The sequence below is a fragment of the Grampus griseus genome (genome assembly GCF_964374135.1).
Source record: "Grampus griseus genome assembly, chromosome: 17".
Taxonomy (NCBI): Eukaryota; Metazoa; Chordata; class Mammalia; order Artiodactyla; family Delphinidae; genus Grampus; species Grampus griseus.
In genome coordinates this window covers 6,425,741-6,452,090 of record NC_139011.1, presented here as the reverse complement: position 1 = coordinate 6,452,090, position 26,350 = coordinate 6,425,741, and the positions used below count along the sequence as shown (strand labels likewise).

General features: G+C 41.6%; 1 protein-coding gene across 3 annotated transcripts in view; it reads left to right on the top strand.

Moving 5' to 3' along the window:
• Nucleotides 1–26,350, top strand: part of KHDRBS3 (KH RNA binding domain containing, signal transduction associated 3) — a 165,235-nt gene that overhangs the window by 121,425 nt on the left and 17,460 nt on the right. For all 3 annotated transcript variants that reach the window (XR_014297996.1, XM_082674876.1, XM_082674875.1), the window contains exon 7: nt 6,754–6,836. Coding sequence is in view for 2 of the 3 variants with exons in the window: in XM_082674876.1 (XP_082531002.1) it covers nt 6,754–6,836 (83 nt within the window). In the remaining variant the exon portion in view is untranslated. The remainder of the gene's footprint in view (nt 1–6,753; nt 6,837–26,350) is intronic.

The window sequence follows — 26,350 nt, the reverse complement described above, 5'->3', positions numbered from 1 at the left end:
AAATAGAATTAAACGCTGTTTCCTTTATCCTAGAAAATCTTTTCTCTTCAGAGCAAGATTTCTTTGGTGTTGGGCCATATGTCGGTGGAGTTTTCAGGTCGGGAATGGCAGATGAAGGACCTCTGCCTGTGTTAGGGCATGTTTTGCCATAATGTGACCCCCCTTGACACCTATCAAGTGTCCAGGTCACCCTGTCAGTTCCATTTAGACATCTTCCTTATCGAAGACAAAAACTCAAAAGTGGATCTTGATGAATAAGTCTCTTATAATGATTCAAGAATGTTTATTAATATACATTTATTTCTTGTCCATCTTTGTTCACTCTTTTTAATAATGTTCTGACTTTCAGGAATAGAATACAGAGGGTTTTTTTTTTAAATATTTATTTATTTGGATGTGCCAGGTCTTACTTGAGACACGTACGTGGGCTCTAGTTCCTGGACCAGGGATCGAACCCAGGTCCCCTGCATTGGGAGCGCGGGTCTTAGCCACTGCACCACCAGGGAAGTCCCGAATACAGAGTTTTACTGGGAAATTTTTTTCCTGAGGGCAGGGAATGTAAGATTGATAGGTAACGTTTGAAAAAAGAATTCAGGTGAGGTCTCCCTATCAGATTTTTACACTATTTGAGTAAATATTGCATTTTAGCAATATTTAGCATATCTCCTCAATTCGCATTCATCTTAGAGAAGCTATTGCTATGTTTCCTGCCACTTGGTCTTTAATTAGTTCCTTTCTTTATTCGTTACTGTGTTCCCGACATTGAGAATACAGGAGAACAAGGTCTGTTCCTTCCTCTTAAGGACCTTGTAGACCAGGGGGAGAGAAAGGAGGCAGAGAAATAATTGTGGGCACTGAGTACGTGCAAGTTATCAGTTATCAGGGAAGCACAGAGAAGGGAGTGATAATTCAGCCTGGAGTCTCCCAGCGAAAGACCTAAAGAGGGAACAGCATGTGCGGAGAAATAGCAGCATGAAACAGACAGGCTTCCTCAGGGCTCTTAACGTGTTGATGAAGCTTACAGTGCACTGTCTCTCTCATAGGAACCGGGAGAGAGGAGTGGAGATTTGTAAGCAAGGAAGCAACAAGCTTAGGTTTGCATTTTAGCAGATAATTCTGGAGAAAGGGTTAGATAAAGAAGCACTAGGCAGCTTCTGGGTGATTCTAATGTAGTCACGTTGGGAATGTAGAGGAAAGATATGAGAGAGAAATAGGAGATAAAGAAAGATTGGCAGGTGGAATGGTGGTGAGATGGGAAAGTGGAGGCATGGATTCTGTCTAGGACAGGAGTCCTTCAGAGGTTCGTGCAGACTGATGGTCTCCTGGCACTTGGTTAGAGAGGCGTGCCTGCAGAACTGCCTCACTCACAGGTACAGGACCCTGTTTTTAAAGTGCAAAGAAGGGGGATCTTTGCAGTGCATTTTAACAACATAAAGGAGCTCTGTTAAGCTTCTTCCAGAGGAAATTCAGTTAAGTTGCTTAGAATCAAGGAGTTTATCATGCCCAGTGTCTTCACTCTGGGTCGTCTGAGGAATGGCTCCAGAGATGTGTAGACAGGCGGAGGCCAACTCGGGGCAGCTGAGAGGACCCGGTGCAGGAGGGATTTGGCGCGCTTTCCTCAGGAGCGTTCAGTCCAGCCGTCTAACGAGCACTTGCTGAGTGGTCCTCCTTATGCTCCAGCCCTGCTATTACTCTGTGCAAAAGAATCAGTACCCCACAGTCCGTGCTCATAAAAAACAGTAGGTGAGGCCAGAGCCAGTCAGTCGTTTCTGTGCAGTAACAGCGGCATATGTTGGTCCATTGTTGGCATAACAGGTGTGGTGGACTCTGCGTTTGTGGGAGAAACAGAGGAGGAGGTTCACTGGAGCCTCATCGTGAAAAATTGACTAGGCAGAGAAGGCAGGTGCAGAGACTCACAGGGAACAGCATGTGAACTGGAAGGAACTTGCACGTGGAGCGCCGGACTCACTGCAGAGCAGGGGGCTGACACAGAGACTTTGCGGCATGTCGTGAAGGGGAACGTTCTCTAGGAGAAAATGGAAATACGAGAAGTTACGCAAAGACGTCAAGTGTAAAAAGAAATCGTTCCGCACATCTGAGCTCTGCCGACAGTGGAGTCCTGAGTCCCCATCCCAGGTCCTGGCGCCTTTTAAGGTGGATTCTGAGCTTCTCTAGATGGATGATTCCACTCGATTATTTGTGGACTTGTGACAAAGAATGCACTCACTCTTGTTTAAAATTTCTAACTAGCCTCAGAAAAATCTGAAGAGGAATTTCATAATGTCAGATTATTTAAAGGGAAGCAGCCAGTTGTTGGGAACACTGGAAGATAAGAGCATTAGGAGAAGAGGGACAGAGAGACAGGGTTGCTCTGCCTCAGATCCCCCAGCCCTCAGACAGAAGCCCTCAGGCAGCCCGCCACCCTCATCCTTCCCTGTAGTAACCATTTGTTGATCCTTTGCTGGCTGACCTCCCCAGCTGTTCTTAGCCAATGACCTCATCTCCTTCTTGCAATAAAATAGCAGGTAATCAACAAGAATCCCCTCCACTCCCTCCCAGAAACGCACACATTCATCTGCAGTCACACTCCTTTTTCTTCTTTTGTCGGTCCCAATCTGCTTTTATGCTTCCCTACATTTTTCACGTCCTGTCCATTGAACAGACAATACTTGTGATGGCAGAGGCTGCACCCCCAAGGCCAAATCCAACTGTGAAATCATCGTCATGAAAGAAATATTGTGAAAATTGCATTTTTAATCTTTAAAATCTTCCCTGTAAAATATGAAAGTCAGTAATTCAGTGACCGAAACAATTTGAAAATTCAAATAAACTAACATTGTAACATCTGACAGAATAATTGAGCAAGGAATGAATGACGTAAGTGTAGGTTTTAAATAGTCTACTACTTTACATTTCAGTTACTTAAGAAGATTCCAGTCATTTACTGGAGTTTAAAGCATCTTGATTCTTTTAAATAAGCATGGAAAGAGAACTCTGCATGGGTGAAGCCATATTCTTTTTAAGCTACTAACAAATGACTGAAGCAGCCGTGGGCTCTGCATTTCGCCAAGCCACGTGCTCAAGGCAGTGACCTAGTTGCAAGTCCCGCCCTCCAGACTGACCTTCCCGGCTCCATGCCCACACAGTTTCCAGAGAGAGTCCCGAAGTGCGGAATCTAAATCCACACTCCGTAACTTGGCCACACGTGGTCTGGTATATGGGTGTCTCCGGGCCATTGCTCTCCCCTTTCGTGTGCATTCCACAGTGTGCTCACCTGAACCCTGGGTGAGAAGGGTTCTTGTGTCTGTACCTCCATTGTTTTGCACCTGCTGTTCATTCCGCCGAATTTTTAATAAATTTTCCCAGCTGCTTTTGCTTTTCTCTGCTTTCAACACTTCTGGGAAATTTTCTTCCCCTTTCCCTTACCCGGTGCCACGCCGGGTGCTTCCCTTCGCCACAGCGTGTGACACGTTGCCTGATAGTTCTCTTCAGTCGCCTGTCGTCTCCGTCCCGCCAGCAACCTCACTAGACAGGACACCCCTTTCCCGCCACGGTGTCTAGCAGGAGTGCCAGCCACAGGGTAGGGGCTAAGTAAAGGATTTTTTTTGGTTGTTGTTTTTTGGGTTTTTTTTTTTTAACGCGGTGAGATTACTTTCTTTTTGTTGAGATGCTAGCTGCTTTTGTTAATTCACCAGAATTGTAATATCTGCAGTTTGCTACTTGTAACTAAAATCATCTCAAATATTTTTGTTTGTTTGAATCTTATCTGAGAGCTTTCTCCTCCTCGCGTTGGTCACTGGAAGATCATAGCTATATTAGCAACCTGCCTTCAGCTACTGCAAGGGACACCATGGCTTACCAATATGTTCTAAGGATATTCTTGACCTTTATTCTTCCTCTGCCCCTATTTAATGAGTATTCCTTTTAGATTCTGTCCACGTTCAAAGTTGTGAACACATAGCTCTTCAGCAAATATTCAGTTCCTCCTTTATGAGAAAACATTTTTAAAAATTTAAGGTGGTCACGTACCAATTGTATAAGCCTTACCCCTGCAAAGATAGTATCATCCCTTCAGATTAATAGTTGTCTTACAAAATGGAGCACATTACAATATACCTTGCCATTCAGATACTTTTGCTTTTCTAAATCAAATAAATTGAGGTATACTATTTAGTAGATGCTTCTTAAAAGAGAGTAACTAAGGTCAGCACTTTAAAATCAGTCACTTGGCTCCTCCCCTTGTGTGTAGTGGCTGCTGACGTTCATCACCTGTGAGTCTCATCATTTTAGAAATCCAGGAGAGAGGTCAGCAGGGGTAATGCTTTACTAGGATAGTTAACAATGTAAGCTATTCTTTATAAAGTTCTTAATACATATGTGGCATTTTGCTGGAGTACGTACGTATGTATATGTAATTTCTCATCCTTTCAGGACACTTACTAAGGATTCACATTTTACAGGTAAAGAAACAGGCTCTGGGGAAGTGGATGACCTTGACTGAGATCAGTGACAGTAAAACACAGAAGCCCATCTGACTCCACATCTTTTCTCTTACCCCTTGACCACATTTCTCCACTTCAAAAGCTCTGGTGATGATCATTAAATCGATGACCATTGATAAAACTGATGTTCCAAAATACTTAGATTATTTCCTGGCTCTTTTAAAGATTAAGTAAATACCAGTAAGTCCAAAGTCACTATGTAATTGATTATCCCCAGAAACTTAGAAATCAGTTGTAGGGTAGGCTTCACACTTTCATAGATATGAATGTCATTGAGCAACATATCTAATTTGATCTTACAGAACGATCATCTCTCTGGACCTTTTTCAGTTTCAAAATACCTTTAAAATAACCATAGTGTACTTGTTATCACATCTGCAAAATGTCCTCATAGAACTAGGAGAATGGCTTTAGCTCTTTTTGGGTTGTTTTTTATTGTTGAGTAATGAGAGTTCTTCATATATTCTGGACACTAGACCATTGTCAGATATGTGATTTGCAGATATTTTCTCCCGTACTGTAGATTGTCTTTTCACTTTCTTGCTGATGTCCTTTGACACAGAAGTTTTTAATTTTGCTGGAGTCTGTTTTATTTATATATTTTTTTGGTTGTTTGTGCTTTTGTTAGCATATCTAAGAAACTAATAACTAAGGTCACAAAGAGTTACACCTGTGTTTCTGCTGTTCAACCTGGCTAGTGAATTTTTCACTGGAGTTGTTACACTTTGCACCTCAAGAATTTCTTTGGATTCTTTTCTGTATTTCTTATATCTATATTAATATTCTTGATTTTGGTGAGGCATTGTTCTAAGACCCTTCTTTAGCTTTTTAGATACAGGCTATCATTTAGTTCCTTGAATATATTTCAAATAACTGATTTAAAGTCTTTGTCTAGTGGGATGAATTGGGAGATTGGGATCGACCTATATACACTAATATGTATAAAATGGATAACTAATAAGAACCTGCCGTATTAGCACAGGGAACTCCACTGTACAGTAGAAACTAACACAACATTGTGAAACAACTCTACCCCAATAAAAAATAAAAATAAATGAAGTCTTTGTCCAGTAAGTTCAGTGTCTCAGCTTCATCAGGGGTATTTTTCTACTGACTACTTTTTTTTTCTCGTGTATAGACTATACTTTTGCTTTTTCTTTGCATGTTGCATAATGGTTTTTGTTTGTTTAAAACTGGACATTTACTATAGTGTGTCCGTGTGAAAATCAAATTCTCCTTCCTCCCTAGGATTTTTTTTTTCTTGGTTTAATTACTTTTCCAAACTAATATTGTAAAGTCGATATTTATCATGCGTGGCCACAGAAGTGTCTTTTCTCTCTTACCTTAGTGGTCAGCTAATGATTGGACAGAGATTTTGTCAAATGCTTGGAAATGAAATCTGTCGTCTTTACCAAGAGGCTGTGGGTACCTGCTGGAGCTTGTCTTCAACACTGATCCAATCAGTTTGCAGCTAACTGGCTTAGCCTTGACTTTCCTTCTTATACTGAACCTCAAGGTCAGCCAGAGGAGAGCTCAGGGCCTTCTCAGGTCTGTGCTGGGCAAGTACCTGACACTGTAGCCTTTGAGATTCCAGAAATATGTCAGAACTTTGCAGAGCTCCTAGGGACATCTCATTCCCCCACTTTTCCTTGTAAGCTTTGTGGTTAGCCTGTTATTTGCTCCAGTCTTTCTCCACCACTTCAAGCAGCTAATCTCATAAACATTTGCCTCTAATTATTTTCTTCAAATACCCTGAGGGAAAAGACTTTGTGCACTGGATGAGCTCTCGGTCAGGTCAAATAAAGGCAGTCCTCTGGGGATGGGGTTTTGAAAGCCTCCACCCTGCCCTGCCCCCTCCAGTGACCTCCAGCCTGCTGGCTTCCTGCATGCTGGATTGCGGCTCTGCAGCCGGGGGTGAGGGGTGGGAATAGGACCGAGCTCACCCTTCATTCCAAGGTGCGCCAAATTTTTTAAATACAAATGCTCCCTAGATCTCTGCAAGCCTTTGGTTAACCTCCAGGCATCTAAAAATGTTGATTCTAACAATTTTTGCCAGTTTCTCTGCTTTTTCAGGAGAATTTTTGGAGGTTCTTACCCTATCATTTTCACTGATGTCACTTTTATATTTTTCCTTACATTATAATTAGATATATAGTTAAATGATCGCCGAATTAATTCACTAAAAGCAGAATGCGTCTTCCTTTCCAGAAATTTCTCTGAACCTTTTTGTACTTCTCCTGTTATATTTTAGGACTATGATGATGGATATGGCGCTGCTTATGATGAACAGAGTTATGATTCCTATGATAACAGCTATAGCGCCCCAGCCCAAAGGTAAGAGTCAATCTTTATGACCAGACCCCATAGCAGACACTTGTGCCCTTCCACAGTTGCTGTACTCTGGGAACAGGGTGATGATTGGCCAGTGACGGTGAGATTTGACTCGGCCTGCTTGGTTTTGTTTGTTTTAATCGGAGAAGCACTGTCTATCCTACCGAATAGCATGTATTGCTCTCAACTTTACTGTAGTGCTAAAGCAATGAGTCTTGGAAAATAAAAGTTGAAATTTTATTTGCTCTAAAAATTTAACTTAAGCATTCAGTATATTCTAAGGAAGAACAGTGTCTACCAAGTCTGTGGCTCTTCAAGTCCTAAGGCCCAAAGTCATATCAGAAATGTGTAACTATCCCGCATTGTCAGTGCCTGGGGATGGAAGTGACAGAAGTTTTTTTCAGTGTTCATAGATCATTTCTGTTTCTTCGCAGCAGTGCTTCTGTTTTCTAACAACTTGAAGTTCCTATTTGTGAAAAATGAGTGAGTTCTAATTTGTTTCCTAAAGAAGTGTTGGCTTAGAAATGAGTGTTATTAGAGGGAAACACAGCTTCACAGTTACGTCTTCTGATAGCAGACCTTGATGTCCATTGATGTATGAAATCCATGTTCTGTTCAGAATGTTTTCCTAAATGCCTAGAAACCTCTTGCTTTATGGTTAAAATTCTGAGTGGTAGACAAAGACAGACAGACGCAAACCAAAATACTGGCTTTATGAAGCATAAATAAATATGGACTACATGGTTATTTCGATGAAGCATAAATTCACTTTTGAACTCATTCGGGGCCAGGCAAGCTTTGAACAGACGGGCACCCTGGTACTGAGGTTGACAGGGATATAATTTTTTCTCTTTTTGTTCATGCCAGATTTTTTACTTATATAATTTATAACAATTAAGTAGCCTTTAAACTTTGACTCCCAGCTGGTCTTCTTTACGGGAAGGCTTGTGCATGGTGTTTGCATCCTTGTGGGTTTTGGCACGCCCGGGGGTGACTGGCACACAGTGGACGTTAGACAGGACTTTACGTGTCTCACCCTGTATAGGTGTCCCGGCAATGTCACGAAGTATGTGGGGCTGTTCCCGTTATACAGATGAAGGGAAGGAGCACAGAGCATAAGATTAAGTAATTAGCCGGAAATCACACATGGAGTGCAATCCTTTAAAGACTCACACGTCTCATTTAATCTGAACGGCAACAGCCGGAGTTAATGTGCCTGTTTTACAGATGATGAAACTGAGGCTCAGAGAAGTAAATAACTAACCCAGAATGTGAACCAGACTTGGAAAGCTTGTAGTCTTCCCACTTTAAGCTGTGATAACGTATTAATATGATTGATCACACGCATTCGTTCCTTTGGTCATTTATTCATTCAGCCAACATTTATTAAATGTCCACTACGTGTATTAAATGTAGGCACTGTGCTCGATGTTGGATTACAAAGATTATTGAGACAGAGACCCTCTCCTTGGGAAGTTCACAGGCTAGAATGAAATACAAATATTTAAAAGCAATGTAATGTGGTAACCACATGAGAGTCTGAGGAAAAACACAGTATTTCCATAAGAAGACAGTGCTCAAGTCTGGTTGGGAACACTGGGGACATTTCACTGAGAAAGTGAAGGGCAAGTAGGGGTCACCAGGGTACAAACAGAGAAGGACATTTCCCAAAGCCAGAGCAAGGCACAGAGCCTGACACAAGAAGTGCTGCCTGAGCTGGAGGACGTGCCGCACGGGACAGATGAGGCAGGAGAGGGAGTGACCGCATCCTCCCCAGTCTCAGGGTGCAGGCTCTGGACCGTGGGCAGCAGCAGGGAGCCAAGGGAGCAGTGTGTTCACACCTGGATTCGGAGAAATGGATTAGAAGGCGGTAGAGAGGCCAGATTGGCAGATGGCGAGCCTGGAGGCAGAGACCCATTAGGAGGCTGGCATGTTCCGAATTATAAGCCCTTTAAATGTCGGGAAGACTCACGTGAAAGAAACACCTTTCATGACAGCCAGCCCACCTGCCCGGAAGTGATCTTTTCAGTGCTACCTGAAGGAGTTACAGAGAATTGCATGAGAATGCCACACGTTGGTCGGTTACTCTTAATATTCATTTAATCCTCATAACCTGTGAAATAAGTGTCAGTCCTTTTAAAGAAGAAAAACTGGTTTACAAAAATTAGGTAACTTGCCTAAGATCATGCAACTTACAAGCGAAGGGGGCCGACTGAGCACCTCGGTCTGTCTGTCTGTCTGTCTCCCTCTTCACCGTCTACTGTAAATCACAGTGAAGCAGCTATATTATGGAGCAGCGTGAAGAAATGGTTCCAGGTGCTGTATTAGTTTGCTAGAGTTACTGTAACAAAATACCACAGACTGTATTTAAAGCAACAGAAATTTGTTTTCTCAAGGTTACAGAGGCTGGAGGTCCAAGATCAAGGCGTTGGCAGATCTGCCTTCTTCTTGAGGCCCCTCTCCTTGACTCGCAGCTGGCCGCCTTCTCACTGTGTCCTCTGTGCGCGTGCATCCCTGCTTTCTCTTTGTGTCCAAATTCCCTTGCTTGTAATGACAGCAGTCAGATTGGACTAGGGCCCACAAAAGGCCCCATTTTAACTTAATCACCTCTTTAAAGATGATTGATTGTCTCCAGATACACATTATGAGGTACTGGGGGTCAGGGCTTCAACATATGATTTGGGGGGAAACACAGTTCAGCCCATAACATGCACAATTTATAACATCGGTTTAAGTACAACACTGTGTATCTCATAATTAGAAATCTAGTATAAACCAGGTAGGAGAGCAGATTTTTTTGAAATCATCCCCAGGATTGAGTGGTGGGTGTTGACCAGGAAATCACCATCACATCATCTTCAGCAGTGAATGTTGGCTGTGTGCTTGGTGTACTATACCATGGGCTTCACACAGATTCTTTCCCCTCTCAGCATGCCCTGAACTATTGCAAAATTCAAGTCTAAACACGTCATTCCCTTGCATACAGGTTCAGAGAGGTTAAATCGCTTATCCAAGCTCAGCAGGCTGAGCAGTGGTAGATCCACATTGGCCCCGAGCACCCTCGTTTGTACTTCCATTGCCTCTCAACTCTCCTTTTGTCATGGTTTTGATTTCAGTCACTGAAACTGGTTCCTATTAATATTTTCCATATACAGTATTCAAAAATCTGATATTTTGTGATGCTTTTAAATCCCTTAGGAATCATGCTTTCATCTGAACTGGAACTGTTGCCTTATCAGACTGGAATGCCTTAATCAAACCTAAGAATTTCATTTATCCTGCATATTAATGTTGCGGGCTAAGACGAATGAAGTTAAGAACCTGGTTTTTCCAATTTTACGTGAGATCCTTTCAGCAAAGAACATTCACGGCCACTACTTTCAAGGAGCAAACAACCTAGTATCCACTAACAGATAATACCATGTAACACTTGATATTCTGGGGTCTAAATTTTCTTGGTTTTTACACTCCAGGTTCTATAAAATTTATTTCAGACTTCAATAATTCTCTCAATTCAGAATTTGAAAGTACAGTCTGTGCTGTAGTTATATAGCTCAGCATTACTGCCGAATTCTTTACTTGGTCTCCTTTTAGATTACAAGCTGTTCTGAAAATGTTCTTTGACACGTCAAGACGTAGTGAAAAGAGCACAGAGCAGAAGTCCTTAGGACCGCACTGTCCACCCTGGCAGCCTCCAGCACATGCGCCTGTTGAACACTTGAAAGGTGTCTAGTCCAAAGGGGGATGTGTTGGGGGTGTCAGGCACATACCCGATTCCAAAGGCGGTGTGGAGTAAATAAAGGATGCAAAATAAATACACGATTAAGATCAGCATCACCTGTTTCTTTTTACTTTTTGTTTAAACGTGGCTACTAGAAAACTCCAAATTACAAATTTCCCTTGGACAGCGCAGAGTTAAAAGACGGCGGTGTCTCTGGCACCAGCACAGAGGAGCTGTGTCTCGGGTTCAGGGCGATGCACCCTCGGGGCAAGCAGGTCAGCTCACCAGGAGCAGAAAGAGAAGTAGAGAGTGTCCAGTCACGTTGATCCTTTTGAAACTTCTATTTTAAAGTTTTGTACTATGTTACTCCCACTGTAGCACACGTTACCCATAAATAGTTTCAGTTACAAGCTCAGAAACCATTTCTTTGTGATGCAGATGTGTTACCAGAAACGTCTGCAGACCCAGGCCACGGTGTAAGAGTCTGACGGAGCTGGGTTTAGGTCCCACTTTTAACGCTTACTGGTTACGTGACTGTGGGCAAGTCATTTCACCTCTCTAAGCCTCCATTTGTAAAATGTGTAACTTGGTTTTTTCTTTGGAGGATCGACCTGAAGGTTGAACGAGACAGGAAAACACACAGCCCTAGTGAACCACGTGGAGGTAGGCGGGCTGCCCAGCGTCTTCTCTGTGAGGGACTAAATGAGACCTTCCCCGGCGTAGTTCCACATTCCACCAGGTGGTTAGCGTAGCGCTGAGGGAGCCCCAGTGCCCGCCCTACATAGAAAACAGAAAATTCAGCATAGTTCAGCTACGTTTCCCCATTGATGTTTGTGATGGCCCCCATAGCGTAAAACAAAATGTAAAACAAAGCATTGTTTATCTAACTTCACACATTTAATGAGTAACAAGCTGTCATCTATTACTGTGAAGAGAAATATGAGCTATTCTTTACAATACTGGAGTTATTCTAATATACATTGGCTCAAATAGTTATTGATTCATTCCTGTGGGCACACCGCTCTGGAGTAGCTGCGGTGAATTAAAAAAAAGAGCAGGGGATGAATGGCCTCAGTCCTCAGGGACCTGCACCTGCCCTGACATGACTGGAGCCTTCACAGAAATCATAGTCTGACTCCTGGAAACCCTTTGTAAATGTATCTATTTCATTCTAAACTAAGTGGAATTAGTTTTCATTTGATATTCATAGCATGATGACTATACTTAATAATACAGTATTGAGTTCTGGAAATTTGCTAAGAGTAAATTTCAGGTGCTCTCATCACACGAGAAAATGGTAACTGTGAGAAAATCTGTTAGTTATCTTGACTGTAATAATCATTTCACTATGTTTTTGTACCTTATGTACAACTTTTATTTCAAATTTCACTTTTTTTTTTTTTTTTTTTGCGGTACGCGGGCCTCTCACTGTTGTGGCCTCTCCCGTTGCGGAGCACAGGCTCCGGACGCGCAGACTCAGTGGCCATGGCTCACGGGCTCAGCCGCTCCGCGGCATGTGGGATCTTCCCGGACCGGGGCACGAGCCCGTGTCCCCTGCATCGGTAGGCGGACTCTCAACCACTGCGCCACCAGGGAAGCCCCCAAATTTCACAATATTTTAATCTGTGTTTCCAAATAATTGTAAATTCTCCAAGGAGATATTTGATTCCTCCGATGATCAGTCATAAAGAAGGTAGAACAAAAAAGGGTTTCCAAAAAGTGCTAATAACCCCCTGAGCATAAGTGGATGACTCTGTAATAAAAAGTTTATTTTCTTGCGGGTTTAATGTTGACATGCTAATTTCCCATAGCACTTTGTGGCTTGATGGTATTTTTGAGTGCCTGTTTCCTTTCATCCTCCAGAATCTCTATGATTTTCCTGAAAACACTTAGAAATACTGAAAAAGGGAATTAGAAATAATAGCTGCTGGTTTTGGAGAGCCTGTTAAGTCTAGCACTCAGCCATCTGCATCCTTTCTATACATTATCTCCAGTTTTCACAGTGGCCCTACGTGCTAAGCTTTTCCATGTACAGAAGTTGAAGATGTGACGTTTAGCGACTTTCCCAAGAGTACGCTGCTGAAGAATACTGAAGCTTAGGTTTTTGTCTGACACTAAAAACCATTATCCAGCTAAAAAAATTTTAAATGTAAAATCATTGACTTGTTTTTGTGACAAAACAACACCTCAGCCCCTTCATCCAAATAGGCAGAGTAATGGAAGCTGTCAGAAGCTACGAGTACTCTTGGTGTGTTTTCAGATGCCAGTTCCAAGGAAGGCAATGAGACAGAAATTAGTGTTGCCGTATGCCCAGCTGTCTAGTTTGCTGTTGCTTCTGTTGGCAGCCTTAGCACTGTATGTGCAGTAATGTCTTCTCAAAAGCTGACTTGTAGAGGTCTGAATATAGTTTGGAATTTTCACTTTGGAAATGATGACCTGGTGTTTAGTTTAGGATGTAACATTGAAACATCAGTAAAACTGTCTTTTGGAAGATATTGCTGTGTTGTATCAGGGTTGGCTGTTTTGGATTTTTAAAAGCAGTAATGGTCTGGCCTGGATTAACCATGCCTTGCAGTATTTTTGTGAAATATACTTTTACCTAGCCTGGGTTTTTGGCTACTTGCAGCACAAGTACTGAAGGAGTCTCTTAGCACAAACTAAGCCGTATCGCTATTGACAGACAGATACTTCTAACACAGTATTATATAGACATTGACCAAATAACAGAGACACCAACCCAGATTATACTGTAAAACTGTAAATATCTAAATTCTCAGTCAAGGACCATATGCTAAGAAAAAACAAGGAGATGGCTATAGTGAAAACGAAGCTACAACCTAAAAGGGAAAAGGGAGGGAAAAGCCCAAGGGCCAAAGTTTTAACATGTATAAGTATTGCTGTTAATAATAATTACTGTGCATTGACCACATCTACTGCAGCATTGGTTGTATCTAGATAAGTTGTGTGTGTGCACATGTCTCTGTGTGTATGTGTGAGCGCACGTGCACACGAGCATGTATCATCCCCTCTGGTCTTAATTTTAACTTTAAAAGGTGGATGTTCTCATCCCCGTTTTTTTCTTGAGAAAACTGAGACACAGAGAGAGGTTTAGTAAGTGGTCTGAGTTACACACTTAGCGACATTACTCATCTCAGTCCATTTTGTTTCTCCTGTTGTCGTGCTTCTCAAAGAGTCGTACATCTATCGCTGAGGCTTCACAGCATGATTTCAGGTGGTACATGGCCGCCTTTTTTTTTTTACAGTTTTAACAATTAGATTTTAAAGTTTCTGGAAAAGTACGACTACCATATCAAGCACGTGATTTTATGAATAGTATTGCTATAAATAAATTACAGTAGGTTTAAGTTAAAATAAAATCAGTATAGGGAGTAATATGAAGTCACTAACAGGATGAGTGCTGGACATGGATGGGAAAAGTCCCAGAAGTGGTCCATGAAGGGCTGAAGTTGGGCAAACACCGCACTCAGCACTTTTCTGTTTTCAAGATTCATTAACAAATTTTGAAGGAATGAGATATCTATTGAGTGCTCATCAAGTGTTAGTTACTATATTAAATGCTCTCATGCCTATCATTTTATTTAACTCTGCAAGATTATCAGTTTTTAGTTTTACAAATAAGGAAACTAATGCTCAGAGAGTTTGAGCTTGCCAAAGTCACATCGCTAATAAGTAGCAGTCAGGCCTCACATCCAATTCTCTTTAAGATCAAGTTCTTTTGCTTAACCTGAAGGCAACCAAGATGGGGGGTGGGGGGGTCCCTACAAATACAGAGAATACCAGAATGCCTGAATTGGCCACGTGGAATCTTCAGACATGATCTCCACAAGTGGATGAAACAGCAGCAGGGCCAAGGCGTGCTAATGGCAGTAAATCAATTGCCACTGTCAGTTCACTCGTTCATGTTCTTGAGAATACGTGAGATTGATCACTGAGGACTGTGGAATAATGGTAGTATGTGAAAACAGAGTCCACCGGGGAGATGTACTACATCGTTTGGACTTAGCGCTGCCATCTGCTTAATAGCATCAAGAAGACGACAGTGGTGCTCATGATCACCCACTCATGGCGGTGACAGATGCTGCGGGGAGTAGAGTAAGCATCCCCGGAAACGAGGCTCCTCGCCAAAGTGTAGATTGTGTGGCAGGCTTCCTAAAAAGTGCGATTGTTGGTTATCACGCCACAAGTTTAAAATCTTCACTATAGAATTTTAAGTTCTGTTAGATAAGGATCTACTTGGTGAATCTCCCGTGTTTTCTTTCCCCATGTTTCATACATTCTTGAAACGCATTTTTATTAGTTCTAGAATAATTTTCCTGACGAATTCTGCCCTCTTTCTAGTGAAAGAAAATGATAGAACTTTTGTATAATTCTTGACGCTTACAGTTAGTCACGTGATTTAGTTAAAAAGGCTTGTGGGCTCTGAAACCACACAAACCTGGATTTGAATCCCAGCTGCGTCGCTTTCTCACCCGTATTATTTTGGCCGGGTTACTTCTTCGAGTCTTCATTTCTCATCTGTAAAATGACGGCAAGAATATTTGACTTGTGAGATTGTGATTAAATGAGATAGCAGATGTAATGTACATAGTGGAAGTTCAGTAAACTTGGAAAGATAACGTACTGGGTGCGGCACGCTGTTCTAAGCATTTTACAGCCTTCCTTATGAGTAGGTTACTATTATTATCATCCCACGTTATAGATGAGGAAATTGAGGCACAAAGATTATGGAATTTCCCTAAGATTACTGGAGAGTAAATGCTGGGGCTGGCATTGAACGCGGGCAGTCTAAGCCCTCTGCGGTACTGCCTCTCTGTGTAACCTGTTCTTATCAGTTTAGTTATCCCATCTAGCAACTTGTACAGTCTTTTCCTGAGGAAGACTGCAGTCAATAAAATCTCAACAAAGAAACAACCTGCATAAAATTATACATGCCACTTTGATTCCCCATTTGTGAAATAAAAACGTATTAAAGGCTTCATTTTAATTTAGATTGTTTAGAGTTCTAAGATGTTTGGAAGCACAGACTTGAGGTCAAAGCTTGAAGTAACTTGTGAAGAATGATTTATAGTAGAGAACGTCAGTGTGCTTGAATTTCTCAGAATCTAGTCAAACCTCATTTACTGGACTCACAACTCCAGAAGCGGAAATAATTCGCACATGATGTGGACGGTGTTTTTCCCTTTTATTTGACATCATGAAGGGATGTGTTCTTTTGGAAAGTAATTTACAAGTGTCCATCAAGACCCTTGAAAGCGTTTGTAACCTTTGACCCAATATTTGCACAATAAGTGCCTGAACTTAGTATATAACGAGTGTTTGACAGTGTAAACATATTTAAGACCTCTTTAAAAAGAATAAGCAGTTTCTGGCAAAGTTCAGGGAAAGTAATATGGCTCTTTAGATATGGGGGAAAAACAACAACCTATGCGTATCATCTTGGCCAAAGTAATGTAGATAAAACAGCACCTCAATTAAGGCTGAATCCAGACTTGGTTAAATGGGCGGGAAGACCTGGGTTTGCATCACAGCTCTGCCACTTGCTAACGGCGCAGCTGCGGTCAAGTTACTCTACCTGTGCTTCAGGTTGTTCATCTGTAAAATGGGGATGATGAGAATAGTAACCACCTGTTAGGTTGTTGTCATGTTAAATGAGTTAATATTCAATATGTGGAAAGCACCTGGCACTTTGTATACGCTATCATTAGCTATCATTAAAATTCTATAATATATTATCTAAAAGCCTTGGGGCTATAAGTGTCTTAGACGTAGAATTTTTGAATTTTGGAAAGATAGTGTGTTACATTCCACGTGTTATACAACTCTGGGCGGGGGGTGGGTGTCTATTTGTGTGTTCTCCAGGACAGTGATTGCCCCTTGGATTATTTGACATTTATGATCAAGGAAAACGTGATTACAGAGGGATGGAAAGCATATATGGCAAATTGAAAAACAAGGGGATTTCTGAAGGGGAGGGTGGTTGGTGTTCAGCCTTTGCAGTTTGTAATCCTACCAAGTATAACAAATGGTTAGTGCTAGCAATTAATTTTTAAACAGTACAGATTTAAGGATTAATAACAGGACTCTCCCTTCTATTAGAAGCCATCCCATTAGCAGGGCCTCTGTTGATCTGGCCCTGATCTTTCCCTAACCTCATGTCAAGTCACCCACTCATACAATCTAACCTTACATTGAATTGTTCAGTCATGACTCATTTATAATGTGCTCAGTTACACACCAAGTAGATCTCAGGGCATAGCTATGAGAGTAAATTTAATTTCGTCAGATTCTTCCTGGCTCCTTCAATCATTTTCTTCGCTTACACCTTTTAAAGACATTGCAGTTGTTCGGCACATTTCTATAAAGATTACATGCAGTGTTTTTTAGACTTTGCCACAATGGTGCAAACAGGATAATTTGCTTTTCTTTCCATTTTAGTGCTTGCTAGATTGCTTGCAGCAGAGCAGAGGTTCCTTGACTCGGCCGTTAACCTCATCCCACAAGCTTCCTTGATGCTCTCTCTGCCCCTCCCATCCCCTCCCATGTTTACTAAGTACTCAGCCAGGCTTCTGTGTTTCCACAATACTGTATGCTTGCCTCTGCTGGCCACTAGTACCTGCTGGACTGGAGAACCTCTCTCTCCTTTTCATACAGAGAGGCCCTCAGTGGCAGAAACCCGCTTGTATTTATCCTTTTATCCCCAGTACCTAGTGTAGTGCCAATCAGAGAAGTGACCTGTCTGTGTTTTTCACTTAAATTGATAACATTCAAGAATCCTGCATCTGTTCTAGAAAGAAGTCTGATACCATTGAACATCTAATGTGAAAATGCAGGTAGCCCTCCTTCAACTTGGGCTGTATGGAAGCGTCACTTATACAGCCTAAAAAAAAAAAAAAAAAAAAGTAGGTGCCCAAGCCAGTCTCCTGTTTATTGTTTTTAATCTGAGTCTTTGTATAGCACAGCTATCTGAAAATTTTTAAACTCTACAGTCAATTTTTATGAGCAACCAAGGTTGAGAACTACTCTTCTTGACTAGTAAGTACTATGCAAATGAGATATTATATATAAAGCACTTTTCAGAGTGCCTAGCAGATAATCGCTAAGTAAATATTTGTTTCCCCAATAAATAAGTCATTGACATGTCTTCCATTCGTTCATTCTGCAAACTATTGAGTACCTACTGTGTGCCAGCAACCATCCTAGGTGCTTGATAAGTACCAGTGAACAAAAACGGATAAAGAATGTGCCCCTGTAGAGCTTACGTTCTAGTGGTGGTCATGTTTGAATATGGCAGGCGTGTTCAGCCTTCTGAGAGGATGATTTAAGACTTGCAGGAGGTGAGAGAGTTTGCCTAAGGGTATATCTGTGGGAGCAGTGGTCTGTGCAAAAGCCCTCAGATGGGCGTGTGTCTCGTGTATTCTGAAATCCTTGAAGTTACCATTTTCTTCCATTTGAATTTGTAATTTCAACTTCTCCTAACAGAAAACTTGAGATTTCCCTTTGGAGTAAGGTATTTTTGAACAATTTGGAAGAAAATGTTTTAGCATTTCAGGAATGTGTTGTAATAACTTTTCCCTATCTAAAGTTAATCCCAGTATGATTAAAGGAGCTTGCAAACCTAAAACTGTGAAGTTACGGAAGACTGTGGCCTGTACATGCTGATATCTTGGCCTGTGGCAACTTTGGTAGGCAGAATAATGGCTCTCAAAAATATCCATAGACTAATCTTCCAAACCCGTGGATATGTTCTCTTACATGGCAGAAGGGACTTGCAGGTATGATTAAGTTAAGAACCTCCAGGTTCTTTTTTGAGCGGGCCCATGGTAATCACGAGGGTCTTTAAAAATGGAGGTGGGAGGAAGGCAGAAGTGTCAGAGGAAGAGGTGGCTATGGAAGAAAGGTACAGAAAGATGCAGTGTTGCTGACTTTGATGATGAAGGATGAGGGCCATAAGTCAAAGACTGTGGGCCACCTTCAGAAGCCAAGATGGGTAAGAAAACACATTCTCCCCTATAGCCTCCAGAAGGGAATGTGGGCCCGCCAATACCTTGATTTAACCCAGGAAGACCTGTGTGCAACCTCTGTCCTATAGAACTGCAGCATTATGAAGTATGTGCTGCTTAAGTTGCTACGTTTGTGGTCATCTGTGACAGCAGAAATAGAAAATTAATAGGCAACCAACAGCCTGACAGAAGAAGAGAGATGTCCTTTACAGATGTAAATCTTATTTATCTAACTCTCTCTCTCTCTCTTCTTTTTCATGAACAGCCAGCATTCAATTATGAATAAAAATTATGCAGTTAGAAAATATGACCCAGAGTCAAGAGAAAAAATAGTTAGTCAAGAGAAACAACCCAGATATTAGAATTGTCAGACAGGGTCTTAAAATTGGTATGTTCAGTATGCTAAAGGATATTGTGCGAAAGGTGGACGGCATGAGCGAACAAATCAGAATCTAGCCAAGAGAACTCTTAAAAAGGAACCAAGTGGAAATGCTAGAATTGAAAAATTACAGTGTCAGAGGTGAATAATTATTTCAGTGGGCTTATTAACAGATTGTACACCATAAAGGAAATAGTAAGAGAACTCGAAGACAAATTAATAAAAAGTATCCAAACATGGAAAGAGAAAAAGAAAATGAAGAGTAAAAGGAAAATTGCACATGAGATCTGCAAGGGTGAGGTGAAACAGTTTAACATGTTATTGGAATTGCAGAATGAGAAGAGAGAAAGTGCAGGGTAGAAGAAATAACGACAGACATTTCTAAAATTAACAAAAAACACCACCACACAGATCCGCGAAGTGCAGAGAACCCTAAGCAGGATAAATATGAATAAAAACACATGAAGGTGTAACATATACCAATTGCTATAAAACAAAGAGAAGAGATTGAGAGCAACCAAAGGAGAAAGAAATATAAATGTAATCAAAATATAAGATCTTTTGCATCAGGTATTTTCACTGAGCGTTATGTTTTTGAGCTTCATCCACATTATAGCTTTCATCAGTATCTCATTCCTCCTTATTACCGAATGGTTTTCCATTTATGGGTCTACCACGTTCTGTTTATACATTAACTAGGTGATGGATACTGGGGTTTTTTTTCACTGCTTGGCTATTATGAATAGTGCTGCTTTGAACATTTATGTGCAGATCTTCATGTGGACTTGTTTTAGCTTCCCTTAGATAGATATTTAGGAGTGGAATGGCTCAGTCAAATATTAATTGTATGTTTAACTTTTTAAGAAACTGCCCAAACTGGTTTTCGAAGTTGTTCTACCATTTTAAATTCCCACCAGTGGTGCACAAGGATTCTTAAGGATAATTTTAACCAAAATGTTCAAGACCTCTATACTGACAACTATTAATAAAACATTGCGGGCTTCCCTGGTGACGCAGTGGTTAAGAATCCGCCTGCCAGCACAGGGGACACGGGTTCGAGCCCTGGTCCGGGAAGATCCCACATGCCGCGGAGCAGCTAAGCCCGTGTGCCACAACTACTGAGCCTCCACTCTACAGCCCACAAGCCACAACTACTGAACCTGTGCTCTACGGCGTGCAAGCCACAACTACCGAAGCCCACGTGCCTAGAGCCTGTGCTCCACAACAAGAGAAGCCACCGCAGTGAGAAGCCTGCACACCGCAACGAAGAGTAGCCCCCACTCGCCACAGCTAGAGAAAGCCCACGTGCAGCAACAAAGACCCAACACAGCCAAAAATAAATAATTTAAAAAAAAAAGAAAGTTGCTTATAGAAAGTAGTGAAGACCAAACTAAATGGAGAATACCCCATGTTTTTGAATTGGAAGACTCAATATTCATAAAGATATCAGTGCTCCCTGAAATTATCTGTAAATTCAGTACAATTCTAATCAAGACCCATGCAGGCTTTCTCTCTCTCTCTCTCTCTCTCTCTCCCCCCCCCCCGCTCTCCCTCTCCCCCTCCCCCCCACCCCCCCCCCCACTCTCTCCCTCGCTTTTTTTTTTTGGTGCAAAATGACAAGATGGTTCTAAAATATGTGGAACTTCAGAGGACCTGGAATAGCCAAAACAACCTTGATGACGAAGAACAAATTTGGAATACTGTACTGACTTCCAGATTTATAAAACCACAGGAATCAACACGCTGTGGTACTATGAAAGGATAGGTCACAGGTCAATGAATATCCACAAATGGACTCACACTTAATTGCTTTCAAGGGCTCCAGAGCAGTTCAGTGGGTGAAGAATTGTCTCTTCAATAAGTAATGCTGTAACAATTAGATGTATGTGTAGGTGAGGTTAGCTTTGATTGCCCCCCGCCAGATACACGCACCACCCTCACACGATTTAGGTGGTTCATGACTTCAGGTTAAAAGTTAAATTTATAAAGCTCCAAGAAGAACATATTGAAAAAGACACAAATCACAGAAGAAAAAAATTTACAAATTTAACTTCATCAAAAGTTAAAACATCTCAAAAAAAAAAAAAGTTAAAACATCGTGTAATCAGAGGACATCATGAAAAAATACGTAGATAAGCCACAGCCAGGGAAAATATATTTGCAACAGACACAGACACACATATCTGACAAATGATCTTTATGTGAACTATATAAAGAAACTGTACAGCTCAATAAGAAACGCATAAAAGTGTATATATTCAAACGGCCAAGAAGAATATGCAGAAGTGCTCAAAATTACTGGTCACCAGGGAAGCGCAAATGCAAGTTGAAACCTCATCAGGACACGCTGCCCTCCCACTAGAAGGGCTGAAACAAAATTGTCGACAGCACCAAACGTTGGCATAGTTACAGGGCAACTAGAACTCTCATACGTGCGTGAAATGCCACAACTGTGGAAAACTTGGCAGTTTCTCTAAAAAAGTTAAACATATATCTACCCTGTAAACCAGTCATTCCACTCCTAATAATTTTATCCTGGAGAAATGAGACTGTGAATCCAGGAAAAGCTTTATGTAACAGTGTTCAGCGTAGCTTTATGTGTAACCGCCCAAAGCTGGAAACAGCCCAGATGCCCTTCCACAGAGGAATGAACTGGGATGTATTCACGTGAGGGAATGCTACTCAGCAATAAAAATGAATAAAGTCGTGGTCGCTGCAGTAACATAGATGAAACCATAAGAAAACTTTTAAAACATACTTCCTACGAGGCTTTCAGTGTGAGTGAGTTATCGTTTCGTAGTTACCCACGTAACTGTCGCTAATAGTACATGAACGTTTTAGTAGGCGAAACAGGAGGAAGAGAAGGGAACAAACAACGTGGAACGGTCCTATGAAGGGAACTGACTTGGTATGTGCTGGTACTAGCTAGTCCCTGCGCAGGCCATAGCCTCAGTCTGGGTTGCCTGAGGAGGGTGAGCCTGATACCAGGCTCAAGAGTTTCCTAAGCCAGTTTGTCCTTACAGACCAGGGTGCTCTCCGTACCCTCCACCACCATGGGGCCCCACCCAACGCCCCCTTAACTCGTGGAGCGCCAGTAGTCTGCTTGCAGCCTGCCCTGTCTCCACTTGGAGCCGTTTCCTATCATTTCTTCATACTGTAGCCAGAATGATTTTTTCCCCCAAATGTGTTATGATTCTGTGCTGTCATAATACCAAGCAACTTCCCTTCATAACTGCAATTTTATATTGAAGTAATTCTCTGATCAATGTCTGTCTTCTTTAAATTTCTTTACTGTCATAACCCTCGGTTCCTATCCCAGGGCTTGAAACATAGAAAAAGCTTAATAAATATTTGTTGAATAAATATGGGGAGGTAGAATTTTACTTCACATCAGTAATTTTAAAACAAAGTAGGTGTTCCTATCTGAATTTCCTAGTGTTGAATTGGAATTTAAATACAGTTGCTATAGGTAGTATAGTTTAAATTGTTTTAATTCTACTTATTTGAAGAGTGAGACTGAATAATTTGATATGCAAACTGATGCAAGTTAGTGTGCTACTGGGGTCTCCAGAAACACTGAAACAAGGGTGCTGACCGTCCCCTACAAAGTCACATGGGTTCCTTCCACACTCATATATGTATTTCACATACATAAATAGTGTAGATCACAGTCAAATATCCTTAAAGAGTAATAGACAATGGCTTTGAAATCTAACTATTGAAAATGGAGCTAACCGATCGATCGGAAATCTCCCAGAAAGGATACCTCAATGTAGCCGGTGGAGAAGTTGACTGAAAAAACAAATTCAAGATGCCACAAATAAATCTCATTAACAAATGATCCCATGAAATACTGTAAACTGCTCATAAAGTGTTGATGGGCTCTTTTCAAATGCTCTCCGAAGAGCCAAAGAATCCAGTATTGAAAGCTGACACGCCTTGGCACTCAGCGTCGTTGGAGTAAGAATCCAGTATTGAAAGCTGACATGCCTTGGCACCCCGTGTAGTTGGACTTGAGTACTGACAGAGAGAAGTACTAGTAAATAGGCCAGTGAACCCAATGTCCATTTTGTTCTCTGTCCAAAAATCTTTTTATGTTTTTTAAACTTGTAGGTACATATTTCATTGGTTAGAGATTAATTCTCAGCAGCCTTCCCAGCCTCCTTCTGAATGGTGACTCATCCCTGACCCCCTTCCCACTCTCAAGACTTGCCCTGCAGTCTGTGGTGGCAGTCATGTTCTGTCACGTTCCAATTTGCAGTTTTGATACTTCACGCAAAGAATTCTCAATAAAATTTCTTGGGATGTCTAGTGATGATATATGTTACTGGGAAATTTTTAAATTATCTTTTTGCCAGAAAAGTGTTATAAAAAACAAGTCTGTTCCTTTCTGGGTTTTTCATAAGAAATTTTTGTTCTAAATGTTGGTGTTTCAGAGAAATTAAATCATTGTTGAAAGTAACAGCTATAGTAGGAATACTGAAGCTTGACTCAAAGGCAGGTCTAACCTTGAATCGCAGCTCGGTCATTTAGCGTGTGACTGGAGCCAGCCACCAGTGAACCCAGTGGGTCCTTGTGTCTAATTAATAAAGTGAGTGGACGAAATAGCACTTACTTTCCTGAAAGTTAAAATTATGAAATTGCAGAGAACTGTGCAAATAGAAGGAACTTATTAGTTCCTGTTGGTATTTTTGTTAGACTTGCATCACTGAAGGTACATTCCTCACTCTAGCAAATAAGCAGAAATAGATGGTATAACATCCAAATAAGACTGTGGGACAAATATTACTCATTTAGAAAGAACCTCTACTTCAATAATATTGGTAACAGCTGTCCGTGAATAAGAGCTTAATATATGTATGTAACACATTATCTTATTTAAACCTCACAACAATCTCATGAAAGATTTATTTTTAAACCTGTTTTACAGATGAGAAAACTGAGTTGACGTTGCCCAAGCTTAACACACAGAGAGGTACATGCTAGAGCCTAGATTCTGACAATGTGTTTGCTTGACTCCAGAGCCTGATTCTTAACTATTAATTCTATATCGTCTTCCAAAATTATTATAATAAGACAAGAAACCTGCTGAAAAGTGAAGATGAGTATACAGAGTAAATTTAGCATTGCATGCACATCACATCACAGCCTCGGTATGTGTTGCTGTGAAACACACACCCTGAGTATCACTGAAGCCTCTTTGCGTGCGTGCCTGCCTCAGGTGTGCGGGAAGAAGAAAAAGACACAGAGTGAACTGAAGAGACTTGTGTAGACAAAACTCTTTTCCTTTTACTCTTTCATTTTTCTTGGAATATAATCAAAATTCATAGTTTTTTAAAATTGTATAGAACCATCTGCAATCTTCTAAGCAACTTTTGATAGAAATAGCCCAACAGAGTGCTGCAGCTAGAAAAGAGTAGCTTACAGAGTGCTGTTAAAATAAGCATAACTGGATATGTCTGCAGCAAAAAAATACAGATACTCAACATCCCTCATTTCAGAATTCTTGCACCACCTTTTAGGACTGGGATAAGCTCTGAATTAACCATAAATTCAGACGAATTAGAGGTTTTGTCTCTCGTGCAAGAATGTTAGCAGCTGCAGACTAATGGAGAACTCTTTGTAGTTACTAAGGACCCAGGCCTCTCCCTCTGTTTTCACTATCCTCACCCTTGCCTTGTGTCCTTAGGCTCACCTCGGTCTCAGGGTGGCTGTCACGGCCCCAGCCACCAGGCTGGGGTTCAGGCAGGAAGAAAGAGGAAGAGGAAGCCATACCTCCTGGGCGGGTCAGCCTTCTGTTAGGGAGTTTCCTGGAAGCTTCACTTCCTGAAGCTCACTCCTATCTCGTTTGTGGCCTCATCTGCAGAAATGGGCGAGAAACGGGGTTTTGTGGATTGATATGTTATCACTAGCACTTCACCCTCAGTCTTACAAGGAGTCTTTTGGTAAGAAAGAAAGGGAAAGTGCACACTAAACAGGCAACAACCGCACAGTGATCCTTCCCTTTTAACATGTATGTTAGATTGCTTCTTTTAGATTTGTTTTCCTTTTTCTGAAATATAATGTACATACAGCAAAGAGCATAAATTCACACTTATCTGAAGCATGCACATAGCTGAGTGAATGTTTCCAGAGTATACACCCACGTCACCAAGAGAGCGATTCCAGCAAGTGTAGTGATCGGTAGTTAAGTTAGACAGTGGCGAGTGTAGTGATTGGTAGTTAAGTTAGACAGTGGCGAGTGTAGTGATTGGTAGTTAAGTTAGACAGTGGTGAAAGTCACCTGGGGGAGTGGGAGAAACTAGCCTCGCATCCTGACTCCCTGGCACTGTGGCCAGTCACTGCTTTCCCGTCCCCGAGGCAGACCGAGTATTGTTCTGTTTGGGATGCTTTTCTCTTCCGTGTTGTCTGGCTCTTCTCTTAGGTGGCAGTTTAGACCCCAAAACAGGTTCAGGCACCCCACCCCCGAGTTCCTTCAGAACTCTGGGCTTCTCGGGCTCACAGTACTCCACTGGCCTATTTACGGTTGTCTGACTTGCACACTAGACCAAACGTGTTTTATCACAAAGACCGGATCCTGTTCACTGCTGCAGCCCCAGTGCCCAGCACGTGGTAGGTGTTCCAGAAATATCTGCTGAACGGATGTTGAAACAAGGTGATATCTGAACTTCATAAATTCCTGCCAAGAGCATCCTTCTCAAGAGAGTGTAAGAAGTGAGAGTTTTCTCTCTTAAATGGTGGGAAAATGTTGGTTTTAACCTAAATTTATGAAATAGAGATGATACCAGATTGCAAGTTTGTTTTAAATATGAGAGAATTTGTGTGGAGTACCTCGCACAATACAAGGCTCCTACTAGGCATTTGATAATATCTAATAGATACTATTTGATAGTGTCTATTATTAGTGTTATGTTAGCTAGCTCTTGCTTGCATGCGTCTGCCCACCACCCGATGCTAGTAGTTGACGTAGGTCCTTTAAGTTAGGTTTGCCAGTCGCTGCCGAGGCACATGCTTCAAACTGCTGTGTGATGTCTTCCTGAGTGGTCTCTCACAGGAGGTGGTACTCTCGAGCTCTGAGGAGAACAGAATACGAGAAAAGGATTCTGAGTGTCTCATGAGAGATTAAGGTTAAACATGGAACTTTCTGGCAGGCCAGTCCACGTGTGTTACTGTGACAGGTTATTCAGACTCTATTTCTGAAGTCTTTGAAAGCGCGAGGGAATCATTCTCTCAGATGGTTGAGACAGTTTGGCCTGAAGCCCGGAGGATGGATCACATGACTTCTCAAGGCCGATTTCTCCCCTTGATCAGGCAAGTACCAGGAAGTTCCTGCACTTTATAGTGAGGTCAGATTGAGAAGTTTTTCACGGTACAGGTGGAAGATCTACCGTACCGC